Raw genomic sequence first — 19,837 nt, forward strand, 5'->3', positions numbered from 1 at the left:
ACCCAATCGTTTAATGTCACAATCTCCTCAGATCATCAGAGATCATTTAAGCATGGCATTTAAAGGGTATGATGCAAAAAGCTGTTTCCTAACTAATGATGAACTTAAAAGATTTAATCTCCTCCTGACCAAGAAGGAACTCTATGGATTGTGTTGACTATCTGATTATGGTAGACCAAAGCATGAAATGAAAATTGAAGAACATCTGCAATCTTGTACTGCATATCCATTTCTACAGCAAGATCTTGAGACTTTAAATCAAATACTGTTAAGAGACAAATTAAATCAAATACTGTTAAGTGCTATTGTCAGCTACTAAATATGACAATAAAATGTTTGGTCCATGCTCGCTCAAAAGCATAGAAATGTTGTCACACCCTGTTTCACCTGTCCTTGTGCTTGTCTCCACCCCCCTCCAGGTGTCACTTATTATCCCTGGTGTATTTACCCCTGTGTTTTCTGTCTCTCTGTGCCAGTTTGTCTTGTTTTCCAAAGTCAACCAGTTTTACCTAGCTCCTTTTTCCCAGTCTCTGTTTTTTCCTAGCCCTCCTGGTTTTGACCCTTACCTGTCCCGACGCCGAATTCGCCTGCCTGACCACTGTGCCAGTTCTGACCTTGAGCCTGCCTATGCCCGTGTACTGTTTGGACTCAGACTTGATCACTGAACACCTGCCTGTCCTGACCTCAAGCCTGCCTATCGCCTGGTACTGTTTGGACTCTGACCTGGTTTATGACCTCTCGCCTGTCCCTGACCTGCCTTTTGCCTACCCCTTTTGTTATAATAAATATCGGATCCCAACCATCTGCCTCCTGTGTCTGCATTTGGGTCTCGCCTTGTGCCCTCATAAATTTTCCGTTAAAATGCTGCTATATATATATATATATATATGCTTTACAGTGGAAGTATCATGGGACTCAGTTACATAGGAGCCAGATTATTTATTATTTGTGCACCATTCTACTCTTTCCTTATGAGGGTGTAGGTTGCCTCATGAGGCTGCCTTTTCAAAAATGAATAAAATATATATACCAACTAAATATATGTGCATAACTGCACCTTTATTTGCACTTATCTTTTTTCAACACAACAGATTTGCTATCGAATGCTGTACTTTTCTTTACAAAATAAAGGAACAAAAAGTTATTCCTCATAAAGAATGTGGAATGAAGTATAAGGTGCGACATATGGTACTTGAATGAAAACTACAGGTAGTATGAAAGTAGTTATATTACACATGCTCACAGGAAACACAAAGAGTATGACAATAAGCAATGTTACATATTCCTCCTGGACCACTATCCTTGCTGCTTCAGACCATGTTCTTCATGATAAAACATTCAAATATTTTGTTTGGAAAATACAATGAATTAGAGCCTTCTTTCCTGAGACACAATCAAACCCTGTTGAAGTACAGTAGGGCATCCTCATTAAAACAGAGGCATATAAAGTGAAGAGACTAATACTGTGAAGTGGAGACGGACAGAGAGCCCACTAAGGAAAGAAATGGACCTATACCTGAGATCAAATAACGACATGTTAGCTATTTCCTTCCTCATTCATCATTTTTGTGCGTTAACAAGATGTGATAACAGGTAAGCATTACAGTTCACTCTATGAGAAATATGCAAATACACATATTACCTCTTTGACATCAATATGAACGTCTTGGTTGACATGTATTTTTTTTACAGATTAACATCTCAAACATTTAAGAAAATTACTTAACATTATAGAACATGACATCACTCAACTTTCCTAATACTATCATTCAAAATTTAACATAATAAAATAATAAACAAATAAAATCAGATTATCACTGAAAGAATACAAACTGAAAAGAATACAAACAACAAAAACACAACTCTACTAAGACACTAAGAGAGGAGATATTGCGTTTGAATAAATACTGTCAAATAAACATTGTTGATGCCTCTTGCCAATGTTTGGCCCTTGGGCTGAGTGCAGGTGTGATCCTTCTGCCTTTCCATTGTTCTGAAGAGGTCAGTGAGACCTGGTCCTCTCAACACATCAACCTCTATCACCCACTGTCTGTGGATGTTTCAGGCCTTGACAGGACATCCCAACACAGCCATACTTGTGTTTTTACTGACCATCTCAGTTAGAGTGGAGATGAACAGTTCAAAATGCAATTGACAGTATGACATTTTATAATAACCAATAAGATAATTATTTCCACTGAATATTTAGATGTTTTTCAAAAAATGGTTTTCTTGCATATGCCCGGACCCCATACACACACGCCCTCAGTATCATGTAAAATACTTTTGATAAACATTATTGTGAATGATTCAATTAGGATGTTTATATGCACACTAATTAATGTGATATTAAACTGATTACGGCAGTAGACATAGTAAGGCATTATCATGTAAACACCTTACTCTGCTTATCTTAATTGGCGTAAGGCCATAATTGAAGTAAGCATAAACTGATTAAAACACTCTGACTTCTGAGTAATCCTTCGATTTATTAGAACATGTAAACACTTCAATCAGAGTTCCAGCTCTTGAGTAGACTAAGAGAACACTCTCAGAAGTGGCCTTGTAGCCTGTCTCAATGTGAGTTAAAGATGTGAGTTAAAGACACAGTCGGGGAAACAGCGCCACTGTCCGCCCAAGGCCGCTGTTATTAGGAGCTCACAGCAAAGCTGTGAAAGCTATCGTTATTCTTAGATAAATATATATATATCTTTTTTTTAGATGGCCAAATAACTTAAACATGGATTGGTCATTATCTTTCTAATTTGGTGCACAGAAACTAAATGCCTTGAGTAACTTGGTCAAAAATAATGATTCTGATATTATAGATGGCGCTGTTATAAGCAGCCCCATTTAAACCCTCATTTCCTCCACCTTGTTTGATCTAGAGAAACCTTGGAATGACGTGTCTTTTCTCATGCTGAACATTTGCCTCAAGGACCCATGAAATCCATAGATTTTCCACCATCTTAGACATTTTTGAAAACCTTTGAAAACGTATTCTCATGAACCAAATAACACCAACTTCGGTATGTAGGCCCATGGTACATCACTTAACGTAGTTTGAGGAAGGCTAAGGGATTGGTTTAGAGATGGCCGAGTTATTGATAATCAAGAAATCAGATTTTAAATGTCCATTTAAACCGCTTGTAAATCCCCTTCACAATGGCCTATCAACTTGAAACTTTTATACTCATCAAAGACATTACCATGATGAACCATGTTAAATTTGGCATTGATATCTTAAACAATAACAAAACTATGAACAATTCACTTTTTTGACTACGTAAAGCTAATGCTTAAAATAATCATAAAAAAATCTTCTTCTCATGGACTAAAAGTCAGATTTACTCCAAAAGTTGGTATTTGAACTCTTTCAAAGATGGCCACACTATACCAGTAGATGCAGTTTAGCACATACGGTAATATGCTAAAAATATATTTTTTAATCTTCTGCTGATGAACCATAGGACCAAATGACAGAAAGTGTGGAATGTACAAAAATCTGATTTCATGTGTCCATTTAAACCATTGTAAATCCACTCCACAGTGGCCTATAAACTTCAAATGTGTCATCTCCCCTAAGATATACCTTGACAGAATTTGGAATTGCTATCTCCAAAAACAAATAAACTATTAACAAATTATTTGCGTATGTAACACTAAATGCTCAAAATGATCTGCAATTGTTTTCTCCTTGTGAACTATATCTCACAATTACTCCAGATTTTGTATTTAGACTCATTACATCAGTCGTTAATGTTAATGGTTTTGGAATGTTGCTGCATTCTGATATGTACACACAGTACATATAGATGAACGTTCGTACAGATGCTAATGCTTCAAATATTTTACTCATCTTATTCTCATGAATCAGATTGACTCCAGATTTGGTATATACACTCAATTCATTAACCTGTAATTTGAGAATGATTACTTTCTGCATTCAAAGTCAGCCACGCTACACCACTAGAGGCTATAGGAACTGAACCGATGAACATGGGGCCATATAATTGTGTATGTAAACATTATGTATGTGTTCTTATAAGCTTTGTGAATAGAGTACCACATTATAAGTCATAATACCCATAAAACCTAGCGGTCAAACAGGGAAATGGTTCCAAACATTTTTCCACCGTTCATTTTTCCAATAGGGGATTTTAGAAACACTTCAAATAAGGGCTGTGTTTTGTGTAGTGAATGGTGGGGAAACGATTGAAACCATTTCCCTGTAGGTTTTATGGGTATTATGGCACCTCCACTGTGGGGCTCTATATAAAGTCACTGCAACTTTAAATGGCTGCACCAGGCCAGTTGGTGGGACTATAGATGTCATTGGCACCAGTGGCACCATAGGATACTAGATAAATAACTATTGATCAAGTGGACTTGGTTCGTCTGCATTAGACAATGTGAAATAGTTCCAACATGCTAGACTGCTTGTTTTCCTACTGGTCACAGACGTCAATTCAATGTCTATTCCATGTTGGTTCAACGTCATTTCATTGGGTTGCAATCCAACTGATCCCGTGAACCCTGTTCATTGCGGCTCTTAGGTATATTTGTTTTTGTTTTGTTGACAAAGTGGGAGTTAGGAGCGTCGGCCAACGTGGTAAAAACAATTGCAGTACATATTTTGCTGTTCTATTGCATTTGCAATGATGTCTGAGAGAATCAAGAAACAGTGTTTATGGTTTGCAGTAACTTCTTTGCTGTTTTAATATCGCAAATGGACGTGGCAATTTCCCCATTAAGGACTCCAGCTAAGGTGCTGTGTGTACATTTTTGGTAACTGTTGTTAGTGAAGGATTTCTGACTACTTGTGTGTGAATATACTTCACTTTGAATGGGTTAAACCTTTTACTACCAACATTGATCTCAACTAAGACGAACATCAGTGCATACAGAATGGTTAACAATGACCGGAACATAGTGCTGTAAGACATAGCCACTACTTTAACAGACTTTGTTGTGCTGTTTTCCTTCATTATTTGGTCCAACCACTTCATCCACTGGCTGCTACGGAGCAGTGGACCGTGCAGTTTGTGGATGATCTAAAATTGTATTTTGTTTCGTGATGTCAACGGCCTCTGTGAACATGCATAGAGGGACAGCAAGAATCATATGATGACTTTGATCGTTGATGAAAAGTGCTGTTACAGTCAGACCTGCCTGAAGCAGGGGACAACGCTAAACGCCAACACCACAGTCCCTCCAGCTCTCTTTAGAGTATATCATACCTCTTTCTGAACAGCGCTTTAGATCTTACAGGTGCACATAAAGGTTTAAATGTCTTCAAACTATGCAAGTCACAGGTGCACGAGTACACAATTCAAAATCATCTGTACAAGTGTAAAAGTGTTAAAAAAAACATCTTGGCGCCAGCCTTGAGCTGTAAACACAGAGAGGGACATGAAGTAGGAGAGTACAGAGAGCTGTTTGGAGCAGGAACATAGATACAGCAAGGCTGGGTTGCGTAGGTCTGGGTGGTGAGCGGTGGTCCATGTCTTAGCAGTTGATAGCAGGGTTGCGATTGGACTGGTGAGGGGAAAAACCAAGAGTCATTTCACAGAAGAGAATCACTGTCCTTTTCTCACATTTCACTGTGAGACTCTTTTACGGCTGGTCTGTCTTTAAGTGAGCCAGAAATGGTGTAAATCCTATGGGAGATACAACGAGAGAAAAGTTAAACTACACCGTTTTAACTGTTGATCTACAATCTGTTCAGAGGAATAGAAAGTAGAAGAGAAAGTAATTATACCTTGACTTTTTAAAGTGTCTACAATTCTTCAGGACTTGGAAACAGGAGGATTTTGCACAGGAGCGTTTCAGGTTAATAACTTGGTAGATGATGGGGTTGTACATGGCAGAGGACTTAGCCAGCAGAGTGGGGATCACAGAGACAGAGATAGGCACTGAGTCAGGCTCGCCAAACGCAGACACCACTGAGACCACTGCATACGGGATCCACGCTATCAAGAAACCAGCACAGATCAACATCGCTACCTGGAGGACACAAGTAGAACCACATCACAGGTCTGTTCCACAATAGTAAAAGCATCTCTTGAGGTAAGGTTCCGTGTATACACACACACACACACACACACACACACACACACACACACACACACACACACACACACACACACACACACACACACACACACACACACACACACACACACACACACACACACACACACACACACACACACACACACACACACACACACACACACACACCTTGGTCAGTTTCATCTCCAGGCTATGGCTGTTCTTGTTCCTGGTGTCAAAGTGAGAGATCTCTTTAGCTGAGGAGTTGACCTTGAAGATGATCATAACATAGGAGAAGACGATGATGCCGGTGGGGAAGACAAGGCAGAAGAAGAGGATGGCCATGACGAAGCTCTGGCCCGCCACGGAAGTCTGGGCCAGCCACCAGTCCAGGGTACAGGAGGTGCCAAACGGCTCTGGTGCGTAGCTGCCCCAGCCCACCAGGGGCATGGTGGCCCAGAAGCCTGCGTAGAGCCAGACAAACACCAGACACAGGAAGGCATGGTGCCTCATCAGCCAAGTACCTGTGGGCAGAATTATGGGCAAAGGGATTGATCATTTATTGGTTCATTATCACAATAAAGTGTAAATTCAAACTGTTCGGATATCACAGATCGCTCAAAAATGCAAATTATTCATTCTAATAAAGGTCTTGTGTTACTGTAAATGTAACACAAACTGAGAGCATAGCCCACTGTACCGTATCTGAGATGACAGATCTTGAGGTATCGGTCTAGGCTAACTACGGTCATGGTGATGAGGCTGCCAACACCGAAGAAGAAGCCAGCCCAACCATAGAAACGACAGCCCTCCCAACCAAACAGCCAGCGGTGGGAGAAACTGGACGCCACAAAGAACGGTTTCCCTGTGACTTCAAGAGGAAACACAGAGACGTTACCACCTCAGATGATCACTGTGTGCTGTAAAGACATGGGAATGTACAGTACCAGTCAAAACACACCTATTCATTTAAGGGTTTTTCTTTATTTTTACTATTTTCTACATTGTAGAATACTAGTGTGACATCAAAGCGATGAAATAACACATGGAATCATGTAGTAACCAAAAAAGTGTTAAACAAATCAAAATATATTTTATGTTTAAGATTCTTCAAAGTAGCCACCCTTTGCCTTGATAGCAGCTTTGCACACTCTTGGCATTATCTCAACAAGCTTCACCTGGAATGCTTTTCCAACCGTCTTGAGGGGGTTTCCACATATGCTGAGCACTTGTTGTCTGCTTTTCATTCAATTTGCGGTCCAACTCATCCTAAACCATCTCAAATGGGTTGAGGTCGGGTGATTGTGGAGGCCAGGTCATCTGATGCAGCACTCCATCTCCTTCTTGGTCAAATAGCCCTTACACGTTGTGTCTTGGGTCATTGTTCTATTGAAAAACAAATTGTACTCCCACTAAGCGCAAACCAGATGGAATGGCGTATCGCTGCAGAATGCTGTGGTAGCCATGCTGGTGAAGTGTGCCTTGAACTCGAAAATAAATCACAGACAGTGTCACCAGCAAAGCACCCCATTCCATCACACCTCCTCCTCGATGCTTCACGGTGTGAACTACACATGCAGCGATCATCGTTCAACTACTCTGCGTCTCACAAAGACACGACGGTTGGAACCCAAAATCTCACATTTGGATTCATCAGACCAAAAGACAGATTTCCACCAGTCTAATATCCATTGCTCTTGTTTCTTGGCCCAAGCAAGTCTCTTCTTCTTATTGGTGTCCTTTACTAGTGGTTTCTTTGCAGAAATTCGACCATGAAGGCCTGATTCACCCAGTCTTTTCTGAACAGTTGATGTTGAGATGTGTCAGTTACTTGAACTCTGTGAAGCATTTATTTGGGCTGCAATTTCTGAGGCTGGTAACTCCAATTAACTTATCTTCTGCAAATCTGAGTCTTCCTTTCCTGTGGTGGTCCTCGTGAGAGCCAGTCTCATCATAGCACTTGATGGTTTTTGCGACTGCACTTGAAGAAACTTTCAAAGTTCTTGACATTTTCGGGATTGACTGACTTTCATATCGTAAAGTAATGATGGAATGCCATTTATTTTTGCTTATTTGAGCTGTTCTTGCCATAATAAGGACTTGGTCTTTTACCAAATAGAGCTATCTTCTGTATACCACCCCTACCATGTCACAACACAACTGATTGGCTCAAATGCACGAAGAAGGAAAGAAATTCCACAAATTAACATTTAACAAGGCAAACCTGCTAATTGAAATGCATTCCAAGTGACTACCTGATGAAGCTGGTTGAGAGAATGCCAAGAGTGTGCAAAGCTGTCATCAAGGCAACGAGTGGCTACTTTGAAGAATATCACATTTTAAATATATTTTAGTTTTGTTTAACACGTTTTTGGTTACTACATGATTCCATATGTGTTATTTCAGTTTTAGTGTCTTCAGTATTATTCTACAATGTAGAAAATAGAATAAAGAAATACCCTTGAATGAGCAGGTGCATCCAAACTTTGACTGGTACTGTATAGTATGCATGTACAATAATGTAGTAGTCATGAGAATGTATGAGAATCACAATGAAAACCATCCTCTTCATCCACTTCACAGAAAAAAAGTGCTGTTTTTTTTCAGATCCCTCAATGATCAAATCAAATCAAAGGTTATTTGTCATGTGTGCCGAATACAACAGTGAAATGCTTACTTACAGGCCCTAACCAACAGTGCAACTTTTAAGTAAAAAAATAGGTATTAGGTGAACAATAGATAAGTAAACAAAAACAACAGTAAAAAGATTGAAAAATAAAATTAGCGAGGCTATATACAGGCACCGGTTAGTTGGGCAAATTGTAGTAGTACGGTTGAAGTCGGAAGTTTACAAACACCTTAGCCAACTACATTTAAACTCAGTTTTCCACAATTCCTGACATTTAATCATAGTAAAGACCCTGTCTTAGGTCAATTAGGATTACCACTTTATTTTAAGAATGTGAATTGTCAGAATAATAGTAGAGAGAATGTAAAGGCCTTCTTGTGGTGAAGGAGAGGCGGACCAAAATGCAGCGTGGTTTCTATTCATGGTTCTTTAATGAAGAAAACTATACATGAACAGACGTGAAAACCTAAAACAGCCCTATCTGGTGCAAACACCGAGACAGGAACAATCACCCACAAAACCCAACACCAAACAGGCTACCTAAATATGGTTCCCAATCAGAGACAATGACTAACACCTGCCTCTGATTGAGAACCATATCAGGCCAAACATAGAAATAGACAAACTAGACATGTAACATAGAATGCCCACTCAGATCACACCCTGACCAAACAAAACATAGAAACATACAAAGCAAACTATGGTCAGGGTGTGACAGAGAATGATTTATTTCAGCTTTTATTTCTTTCATCACATTCCCAGTGGGTCAGAAGTTTACATACACTCAATTAGTATTTGATGGCATTGCCTTTAAATTGCTTAACTTGGGTCAAACGTTGCGGTTAGCCTTCCACAAGCTTCCCACAATAAATTGGGTGAATTTTGGCCCATTTCTCCTGACAAAGCTGGTGTAACTGAATCAGGTTTGTAGGCCTTCTTGCTCGCACAAGCTTTTTCACTTCTGCCCACAAATTTTCTATGGGATTGAGGTCAGGGCTTTGTGATGGCCACTCCAATACCTTGACTTTGTTGTCCTTAAGCCATTTTGCCACAACTTTGGAAGTATGCTTGGGGTCACTGTCCATTTGCAAGACCCATTTGCAAGACCCATTTGCGATCAAGCTTCAACTTCCTGACTGATGTCTTGAGATGTTGCTTCAATATATCCACATAATTTTCCATCCGCAAGATGCCATCTATTTTGTGAAGTGCACCAGTCCTGCCTGCAGCAAAGCACCCCCACAACATGATGCTGCCACCCCCGTGCTTCACGGTTGGGATGGTGTTTTTCGGCTTGCAAGCCTCCCCTTTCTCTTGCTAACATAACGATGGTCATTATGGCCAAACAGTTCCATTTTTGTTTCATCAGACCAGACGACATTTCTCCAAAAGTACAATCTTTGTCCCCATGTTCAGTTGCAAACTGTAGTCTGGCTTTTTTATGGTGGTTTTGGAGCAGTGGCTTCTTCCTTGCTGAGCGGCCTTTCAGGTTATGTTGATATAGGACTCGTTTTTCTGTGGATATAGACACTTTTGTACCTGATTCCTCCAGCATCTTCACAAGGTCCTTTTGCTGTTGTTCTGGGATTGATTTGCACTTTTCGCACCAAAGTACATTCATCTCTAGGAGACAGAACACATCTCCTTTCTGAGCGGTATGACGGCTGTGTGGTCCCATGGAGTTAATACTTGCATACTATTGTTTGTACAGATGAACATGGTACCTTCGGGCGTTTGGAAATTGTTTCCAAGGATGAACCAGACTTGTGGAGGTCTACCATTTTTTTATTTTACCATGATGTCAAGCAAAGAGGCACTGAGTTTGAAGGTAGGCCTTGAAATACATCCACAGGTACACCTCCAATTGTCTCAAATGATGACTTGCCAAAACAAAGGATTGTTAACAAGAAATTTGTGGAGTTGTTGAAAATCAAGTTTTAATGACTCCAACCTAAGTGTACGTAAACTTCCGATTTAAACTGTATGTCAGTGTAGGTATGGTTAAAGTAACTATGCATATATGATAAACAGAGAATGGCAGTAGTGTAAAAGAGGGGCTAGCTGGTGGTGGGTGGCGGGACACAATGTAGATAGTCCGGGTAGCCAATGTGTGGGTGCACCGATTAGTCGGGCTAATTGAGGTAGCATGTACATGAATGTATTGTTAAAGTGACTATACATGATAAACAGAGAGTAGCAGCAACGTCAAAGAGGGGTTGGGAGGTGGGACAATGCCAATAGTCCAGGTAGCCATTTGATTACCTGTTCAGGAGTATTATGGCTTAGGGGTAAAAGCTGTTGAGAAGCCTTTTGGTCCTAGACTTAGCGCTCCAGTATCGCTTGTCATGCAGTAGTAGAGAGAACAGTCTATGACTGGGGTGGCTGGGGTCTTTGGAAATGTTTAGGGCCTTCCTCTGACACCGCCTGTTGTTGAGGTCCTGGATGGCCTGGTGTTGAGGTCCTGGATGGCAGACCGCTTAGCCCCAGTGATGCACTGGGCTGTACACACTACCCTCTGTAGTGCCTTTCAGTCGGAGGCTGAGCAGTTGCCGTACCAGGCAATGATGCAACCATGCTCTCGATGTTGCAGCTGTAGAACCTTTTGAGGATCTGAAGACCCATGACAAATCTTTAGTATCCTGAGGGGTAATAGGCTTTGTCGTGCCCTCTTCACGACTGTCTTGGTGTGTTTGGACCATTCTAGTTTGTTGGTGATGTGGACACCAAGGAACTTGAAGCTCTCCACCTGCTCCACTACAGCCTCGTCGATGAGAATGGGGCGTGTTCGGTCCTCCTTTTCCCGTAGTCCACAACCGTCTGCATTGTCTTGATTACGTTGAGGCATAGGTTGTTATTCTGGCACCACCTGGCCAGGTCTCTGACCTCTTCCCTATAGGCTGTCTCGTCGTTGTTGGTGATCAGTTGTGTCATCGGCAAACTTAATGATGGTGTTGGAGTTGTGCCTGGCCACACAGTCACGGGTGAACAGAGAGTACAGGAGGGGACTGAGCACGCACCCCTGAGGGGCTCCAGTGTTGAGGATCAGCATGGCGGATGTGTTTCTACCTACCCTCACCACCTGGGTGTGGCTCGTTAGGAAGTTCAGGAGGGAGGAGTTTAGTCCCAGGATCCTTAGCTTAGTGATGAGCTTTGAGGGTACTATGGTGTTGAACCCCGAGCTGTAGTCAATTAATAGCATTCTCATGTAGGTGTCCCTTTTGTCCAGGTGGGAAAGGGCAGTGTGGAGTGCAATATAGATTGCATCATTTGTGGATCTGTTTGGGCGTTATGCAAATTGGAGTGGGTCCAGGGTTTCTGGGATAATAGTGTTAATGTGAGCCATTACCAGCCTTTCAAAGCACTTCATGGCTATGGACATAAGTGCTATGGGTCTGTAGTCATTTGGGCAGGTTGCCTTAGTGTTCTTGGGCACAGGGATTATGGTGGTCTGCTTGAAACAGATGCAGTATATTAACAATCCTGAGGCAAAGCATGTGACAGAAGAGCTGATCATAAATAGTGTTTCCCAGTGCCCTATATCGTTCCCATCATTGTGTAAAGAGACATCCTCACTGCACCAGTCTGACGCCACAGAGGTCCAGCAAGTAAAGCTGTACTCTCTACCAACTCTCATAGTTAGCAATAGACTCTTTGTTTCAGTTCATGATTTCTACAGTATCAGGTTAAAACGACTACCAAACAAAATGGGCTTTCAAAAATTCTGGAACTTCTGTGCCATTCTAGGTAATTCTGGAACATTCTGGACCTCTGATATTCCCAAGATGCAAATCTGGCAGACACAAATAGATCATGCCTGTTGTCTTCTGTGGACAATGGTTCTAATCCTAGAGAGCAATACGAACGTCTCATACAGAGGGATATAGTTGGCCCAGACACAGATAAACAAGTGAGATTCCTGTGGTTGTATGAGGCACAGAGAGCTGGCCAGAACTTGTTCTGAGACAGAGCGACACACTGTTGTGAATTCTGCTTCTGGCTGGGTCACAGCTAGGACTTATTGAGGTGCTAAAATTATTATTATTTTTGAAACTACATTTCTTAACTAAGACGACTGTTTGCAATGGAACTAAATCTCTTGTACATCAAAGGCCTAGTCTATCGATGTATTGTGAACAACAGGCCATGTAGAGTAACTTTGGCGTTAACGTGATGCTGTTCCTCTAATATCCATAGGGTGGCGATAAAGGACCAATTTCAGGTTTAGCCACAATTTAGCATTCTCTAGTATTGAGTTATCAAATATGCCTAAAAAGGCAAATGATTGAGAGAAATATTGAGCTGTTACGTTAATATTAATTTTCAAAGAATTGATGGAACATGCATCAACTGTTCTGAAAGAGAGACAGGAGTGTAATTAGGCACTCCACACCCAACAATGAAATATCAATGTAATATAGTTCAACAATTGTGATTCAGACAGAGAGAGACTGAGATATTAGGTGTGGACAGACCTGGGATCAGATGATGAGACTTCAAACAATGATGTCAGTTGTATGATGTCTATGATTTTAAAACAACTCTGTGGTTCTCTCTCCCTATTTCTCTTTCTTTGTTGTCATTATATTCCACCACTTCATCTTCTTCCAACCATGACAACCATTCCCATGTGTCAGGATGTACAGCCGAGAATGTTAATGCCGTGCTAACATTGTTCATATACATGCTGTTCTGATTTTAAATACACAGAATACACGGGACCAATCCACCGTACAATGTTCTGTGCAGAGACACACTGTAAATGAACATACTTTATGAAAAGCCTGCGGAATGGTTTACCTGATATGCCAAAGTCAAAGATGGCTAAGTTAACTGTCATGAGCTCAGGCGGCCTTAGCTTTGTCTTGCGTTTGATGGTCATGTATATAACATAGCCATTTCCTGTGGCAGACAGGATCCCTGCGGTGAAAACAGAGGACAAGAGGAATACATGACAAGTTGTAAAAATGCAACATGACAGGGTGTACATACAAGTTGGTTCATTTACATACTTAGGCCTATGGCATAATTGGTTTAATTATAAGGTTTAATTGGTTTAATTATAATGTTGTAATACTATCCCTATTAATACGTGAGATTTTGCCCTGTGTGTGTTTATCTCTAGAGCCTTGATACATGATAATGATGCATGCCCTACTGTTAAGTTAAAAAAGACAGGTGGGTTGTGGGCAAAGGCAGTGTACATGCATGTTTGGGTTGATCAAACACTTTTTGATTACTGTCTACTTAAGGTGAATGCACCAATTTGTAAGTCGCTCTGGATAAGAGCGTCTGCTAAATGACTTAAATGTAATGTAAATGTACTTTCACAAGAAAACAAAGGTTTTTGACATCCACCCTAAGTCTGAAATTATCAATATGCTTTTAAGTAATTGATATCCATGCACAAAAGAAAGGAATAAATCATTTGTCATCTCTATGACCTCTGCTTTGACTCGTGTCTACACACTCACTATGTGTGTGACACAAGTTGTGCTAATTACATGTGACAACACATCGAATGGACTCCAATTACACATGACAACTTATTTGTATTCCCATTGATGCTCTTCGTTGTTGCTCATCTGTCCTTCACAAACATGTATTTATTTGTCAATAACAACGTCAGTGTGCTGATAACAGCTTAACCTTCCTCCATGGTCCCTGTCCCCTTACTGGACTGGAATCAGTGGTAGACAGGCCGTATCCTCTGCTCTATTCTATGTAATATGAGTGCATACGGTATGAAGGGCAGAATCTCTAGTGCTCATTCTCTAGTGTATGTGTCACATTCTCCCATTCACTCTGGACTGCATCAGCTGAATGACCCTGTTTCACACACAAAGCAATTTATTGAGAGAAATTCAAAGAAAAGATCAATGAAATATCTCTTTCATTTCACTTCTATCGTATGATAAACAGATTAGAAGAAATATCAAATGAGGTTCCAGTTAGTTAGTTTTTTCAGGGATGAAGGTGGGCATAGGATCTGGACTGAACATCTTGGAGTAAAATCCTATTCTTATTCGATTTCAAATAGATGTATGTATATATTTTAGGGTGGTAAGTAGCCTAGTGGTTAGAGTGTTGGGCCCATAACTAAAAGGTTGCTGGATCAAATCCCAGCGGTGACAACATGAAAATGACATCATTTAGTGGCACTTTTGAGTACTTTGGGTATCTCTGGCCCTATGTGTGGCCCTGTCACATGTCAAATATATACAATAATTGAATAAGATGAAGAAACAAATAGAATGACAAAGATGTAAAACATTAGCCAAAATATAAACCATCATCTTAGTGAATACCATATGTCTCAGCATCAAATATCCTCTCTATATATTTTTTTTTACCATGTTTTATTTATTTTACAATGTTAATATGTATTTGTTGTCAATGTTTTGGCAACAAACTGGTTGCAGTTGTGAAAAAAAGTGAATAGTTGGAAGATTTGCAGAGTTAATTGAAAACAATGCCTAAATTCATTTGGCAACCTATAGAGTGTGTCCTCTCAAAAAGGACATGAATCAATTAATAGACAGACACCACAGTATCCATACATCTCACTGAATAGCAGCATCAAAATGCAATGAGACCCCCGCGTGAGACATCTTCACCACCATTGGTTTGTTGGGTCAGTACGTTAGTTAGACTAAACAGGGCATTACATGGCTTGCAAATGGCTCAGCACAGTGTAAAATAGAAAACACTGAGTTGCTATGAAAAACAATCTGAACACACACAGTTGTGGCGAGATTAAATAACAAGAAAATATTAGTGACAGGTACACAGCCTCAAGTAGAGAAACAGATAATCTGACAGACCGGAAAATAAACCCCAATGTTGTACTACTGTACGAAGGTGAGCATAGCACAGGGACAGAGATTGCATAACTGTATCTTTCTATAAATCAATATATTCTTGTGTTTATCCACTCACTTGATTTGAGTCACTGTAAATGCACAGTTCAGTCATGGATACACAACGGCATGTACAGTGGCTTGCAAAAGTATTCACCCCCTTGGCATTTCTTCATATTTTGTTGCCTTACAACCTGGAATTAAAATGGACTTTGGGGGGTTTTGTATCATTTGATTTACACAACATGCCTACCATTTTGAAGATGCAAAATATGTTTTATTGTAAAACAAGAAAAAATACAATAAAACTGAAACTTGAGCGTGCATAACTATTCACCCCCATTTTGGGAGACACATTTTGAAGTAATTACAGCTGCAAGTCTCTTTGGGTATGTCTTTCTAGCCACTGGGATTTTTGCCCATTCTTCAAGGCAAAACTGCTCCAGCTCCTTCAAGTTGGATGGGTTCCGCTGGTGTACAGCAATCTTTAAGTCATACCACAGATTCTCAATTGAATTGAGGTCTGGGTTTGACTAGGCCATTCCAATACATTTAAATGTTCACCCTTAAACCACTTGAGTGTTGCTTTAGCAGTATTCTTAAGGTCAATTTAATGGAGCTCTGTGTGATGTTCAAAGTTTGATATTTTTTTATAACCCAACCCTGATCTTTACTTCTCCACAACTTTGTCCCTGACCTGTTTGGAGAGCTCCTTGGTCTTCATGGTGCCGCTTGCTTAGTGGTGTTGCAGACTGGGGCCTTTCAGAACAGGTGTATATATATATATATATATATATATATATATATATATATATATATATATATATATATATATATATATATATATATATATATATATATATATATATACACTGAGATCATGTGACAGATCATGTGACACTTAGATTGCACACAGGTGGACTTTATTTAACTAATTATGTGACTTCTGAAGGTCATTGGTTGCACCAGATCTTATTTAGGGGCTTTATAGCAAAGGGGGTGAATATGTATGAATGCACCACTTTTCCCTTTTTTATTTTGTATAATTTCTTTATTATTATTTTTTTTTTCATTTCACTTCACCAATGTGGACTATTTTATGCATGTCCATTACATGTCCAAATAAAAATCCCTTTAAATTACAGGTTGAAATCCAACAAAATAGGAAAAACGCCAAGGGGGATGAATACTTTTGCAAGGCACTGTACAGCAGAAAACCCCAACATGAGGACAAAAGAGATGGAACTTCCTTGAATTCACATTTTTCATCCCTAAAGCTATTCTGGGGGTTAAGATCATGTCGACATTAAAATGCCGATGCAGAGCTGCATTTTCAAAGTAGGAATTACAGTGGGATTCATCATTATTGACACCCTTGATAAAGATGAGCAAAAAATACTCTAAAATAAATAGTGAGCTGTATTGTATGCTCAAAAGGATTGAAAATATATATTATTTTATTACTCAGAGAAAGAGAACTTGTTTAACAAGTAATAAAAACAAAAAATAAGTGTAAAATAATTGGATCCCCCGTTTTAAATGCTCCAGCACCCTCCCCTTGAGAGGATAACTACACTGAGACTTTTCCTCAAATGTTTTATGAGATTGGAGAACATATTGGGAGGGATCTTAGACCATTCCTCCAGATCCTTGATGTCCTTCATCTGCATTTATAGACTGACCACCTCAATTCAAACCACAGGTTTTCAATGGGGTTCAAGTCCGGAGACTGAGATGATCATTGCAAAGTGTTGATTTTGTGGTCAATTAATATATTTTTTTTTAGTGGATTTTGATAAGTGTGCTTGGGGTTATTGTCCTGCTGGAAGATCTATTTGCGGCCAAGTTTCAGCCTCCTGGGAGAGACAACCAGAGGAAGCAAAATAGCCTCATAACGTCAAAGATCCACCACCATATTTTACAGTATGGGATGAGTTATTGACCTTCTATTCAAAACCCTTTTCAAATACATTTGGAATACTTCTTACATCAATGGGCAACCTTGATGAATCAGAACTGAGTGCAAACGTAATCGAATCAGAATTGCTCCTTACAGTGAAGAATGGTTAGGCTATGCCTCAATAGAGATGGTGGAGCAGAGGATATGAGGGAGTGTATTGATGAATCTACTTCCCTATGCAGTGTACCTCTCTGTACTTTATTGACACTTACCTATGATGCAGATGTAGAAGGCAGCCACGATGTCGGCTTCCTTGGACAGCTTGGAGGCAAATGGATCCCCCTCCAGGAGATAATGGGTGGCATAATCGGGGCGAGCTGAGGTCTCATTCCCCGTAAGAGCCATGCTTAGGTGTCAACCGCTTCCTGGGCAGCCAAAGCAAAATTAACATGTTCAATACAATGTGTCCACACTGAAACAGTCAGAAATACATTTGTATTGGCGACACATACTTTCAGATCTCCAGAATTTTGCAAAGATTTGAGGTGATATTTTTCTACAGCAATTCTGACATTTTGCATTGCAATTTGTCGCAAAAATGAGCTGACAAGGGTAAAAGTTAGTTGCCGTGTGGCTTGACTGAACCACATTATGTGGTAAACGTGCGGGGACAGGTTGAAATTGTGAGCACTATTTTTATACTGAAGTGATGGGTTTGACTGTTTTATGTGGAAATAGCGCAGTGATTGGTCAAATTTGCGAGCCCTCGCAGAATATGCAGTCGTGGAAGCTGGTTGGAGGAGATAATAGAGGACCGGTTCATTGTCATAGCTGGAATGGAATAAATGGAAGGTATCAAACACATGGAAACCAGATGTTTGACTCCATTACATTAATTCCATTCCAGCCATTACATTGAGCCCGTCCTCCTATAGCTCATCCCACCAGTCTCCTCTGATATGCAGGAAATGTTTGATTTTTGCAACAACAAAACAAAAAAAACTCAGAATTGCAGAATCCTGGAGAGACTGGACAGGTAGGTTTGTTTCTGTCACCTGTTTTCTAGAAAGTGCAATCAAGCGACACAACAGCAGCAAGGGTTAGACTGATCCTTTCTTGGAAATTCAATCTAAACTAAGAAGCACAGAGACTAAATTAACATCGAAATCTGATTATAAAAATGTTCTTTAGTGTTTTAGTTTTGAGTTCAAATGCAGAAACTGGACACACAAACACCCCCAAACCAGACACCCAATCACACACTCATGCACGCACACAAACACAGTAATTTGTGAAAACAGAACCTCCATTTTCTGGTGGTCATACAGGGACTGCTGCATGGGATTCATGAGTCCACAAGAGTTCAAGTTTAATCACACACACAAACAAGCACGCACACACACACACACACACAATCAAACACTATAATACTTTTGTGAAATGTCTTTCCGCTGAATAGTAGGTTCTTCAGCATGCAGTGGCCTGTAAGGGCCAGCTCTGTTCCAGCTCTGACATCACCTTTGATTCCAAAGAGTTCAGACTGACATTCTAAACTGAGAGACACAACAGGAGACAGATATCATTATATTGCTGTTGATGTGCAAGTTAGCCTCGCCAACTCACCAGCATCTTAACAGACCCCATAAACTAGCTATAGATCCGGAGCCTTGCTGCAGAACCACTGCACCACATCCAACATAAACAGTTAGCCTAGCTAATTGAAAGTCTACACACGCCTTGCACAGCCTTCACATTTATCTGCCTTCAAATTAAATCTCAAAGGGGAATTGATTGGATTTTTCACCTACCGATCTACACAACCGACTCCACATTATAAAAGTAAAAACAATGTCTATAACATTTTCCCACCCCCAAAAATGACATGTATTATTACATGTGTTCACACCCCAGAGACAATGCTAGGTGGAAGCACCTTCAGCTGTGAATCATTTTGAATATGATTCCAACAACTTTGCCCAACTGTTAGGGAAACATTTATCCATTGTTTTTGTTAAAATTGCTCAAGCTCAGTAAGTTTGCTCGGGAGTCATTAAGCCAAGTTCCCATCCAATTGGTTACATATTTTCATTTGAATATTCTAAAATCCGCTCAAAAACAACATGCACATTTTCTCACCAGAGATGTGTTTTCATCAAATGGAGATATTGTGGATGAAAGGCTGTGCATGATGAGGTAGTGCACATAAAACAAGCTTTTACAGTAAATTCCCATACGCCGAATAAAAATGACAAGTTAAATGGGTTTCCTTCGCATTTTCAACTCTACTGATGGTTTTGTCACAAAAAAACGGTTACATTATATAGCGAATGTGCCCACTCTAGTCTTGGCACGTTCACTCTAGCCAGATATATATGCAGGTATAGCCTACATGATGAT

General features: G+C 40.1%; 1 protein-coding gene across 1 annotated transcript in view; it reads right to left on the bottom strand.

Annotated features, from left to right (window-relative positions):
- Positions 1-916: 916 nt before the first annotated feature.
- The window catches only part of opn5 (opsin 5), a 30,985-nt gene continuing 12,064 nt past the window's right edge, over positions 917-19,837 (bottom strand). Inside the window, exons 2-7 of the mRNA XM_046293278.1 lie at positions 17,713-17,865; positions 13,481-13,600; positions 6,755-6,925; positions 6,244-6,578; positions 5,762-6,006; positions 917-5,660 (exon numbers count right to left, since the gene is read on the bottom strand). Of these exons, the coding sequence (XP_046149234.1) occupies positions 5,594-5,660; positions 5,762-6,006; positions 6,244-6,578; positions 6,755-6,925; positions 13,481-13,600; positions 17,713-17,845 (1,071 nt within the window). The 5' untranslated portion in view covers positions 17,846-17,865 and the 3' untranslated portion in view covers positions 917-5,593. The remainder of the gene's footprint in view (positions 5,661-5,761; positions 6,007-6,243; positions 6,579-6,754; positions 6,926-13,480; positions 13,601-17,712; positions 17,866-19,837) is intronic.

Source organism: Oncorhynchus gorbuscha, linkage group LG12 (genome assembly GCF_021184085.1).
Source record: "Oncorhynchus gorbuscha isolate QuinsamMale2020 ecotype Even-year linkage group LG12, OgorEven_v1.0, whole genome shotgun sequence".
Lineage (NCBI taxonomy): Eukaryota > Metazoa > Chordata > Actinopteri > Salmoniformes > Salmonidae > Oncorhynchus > Oncorhynchus gorbuscha.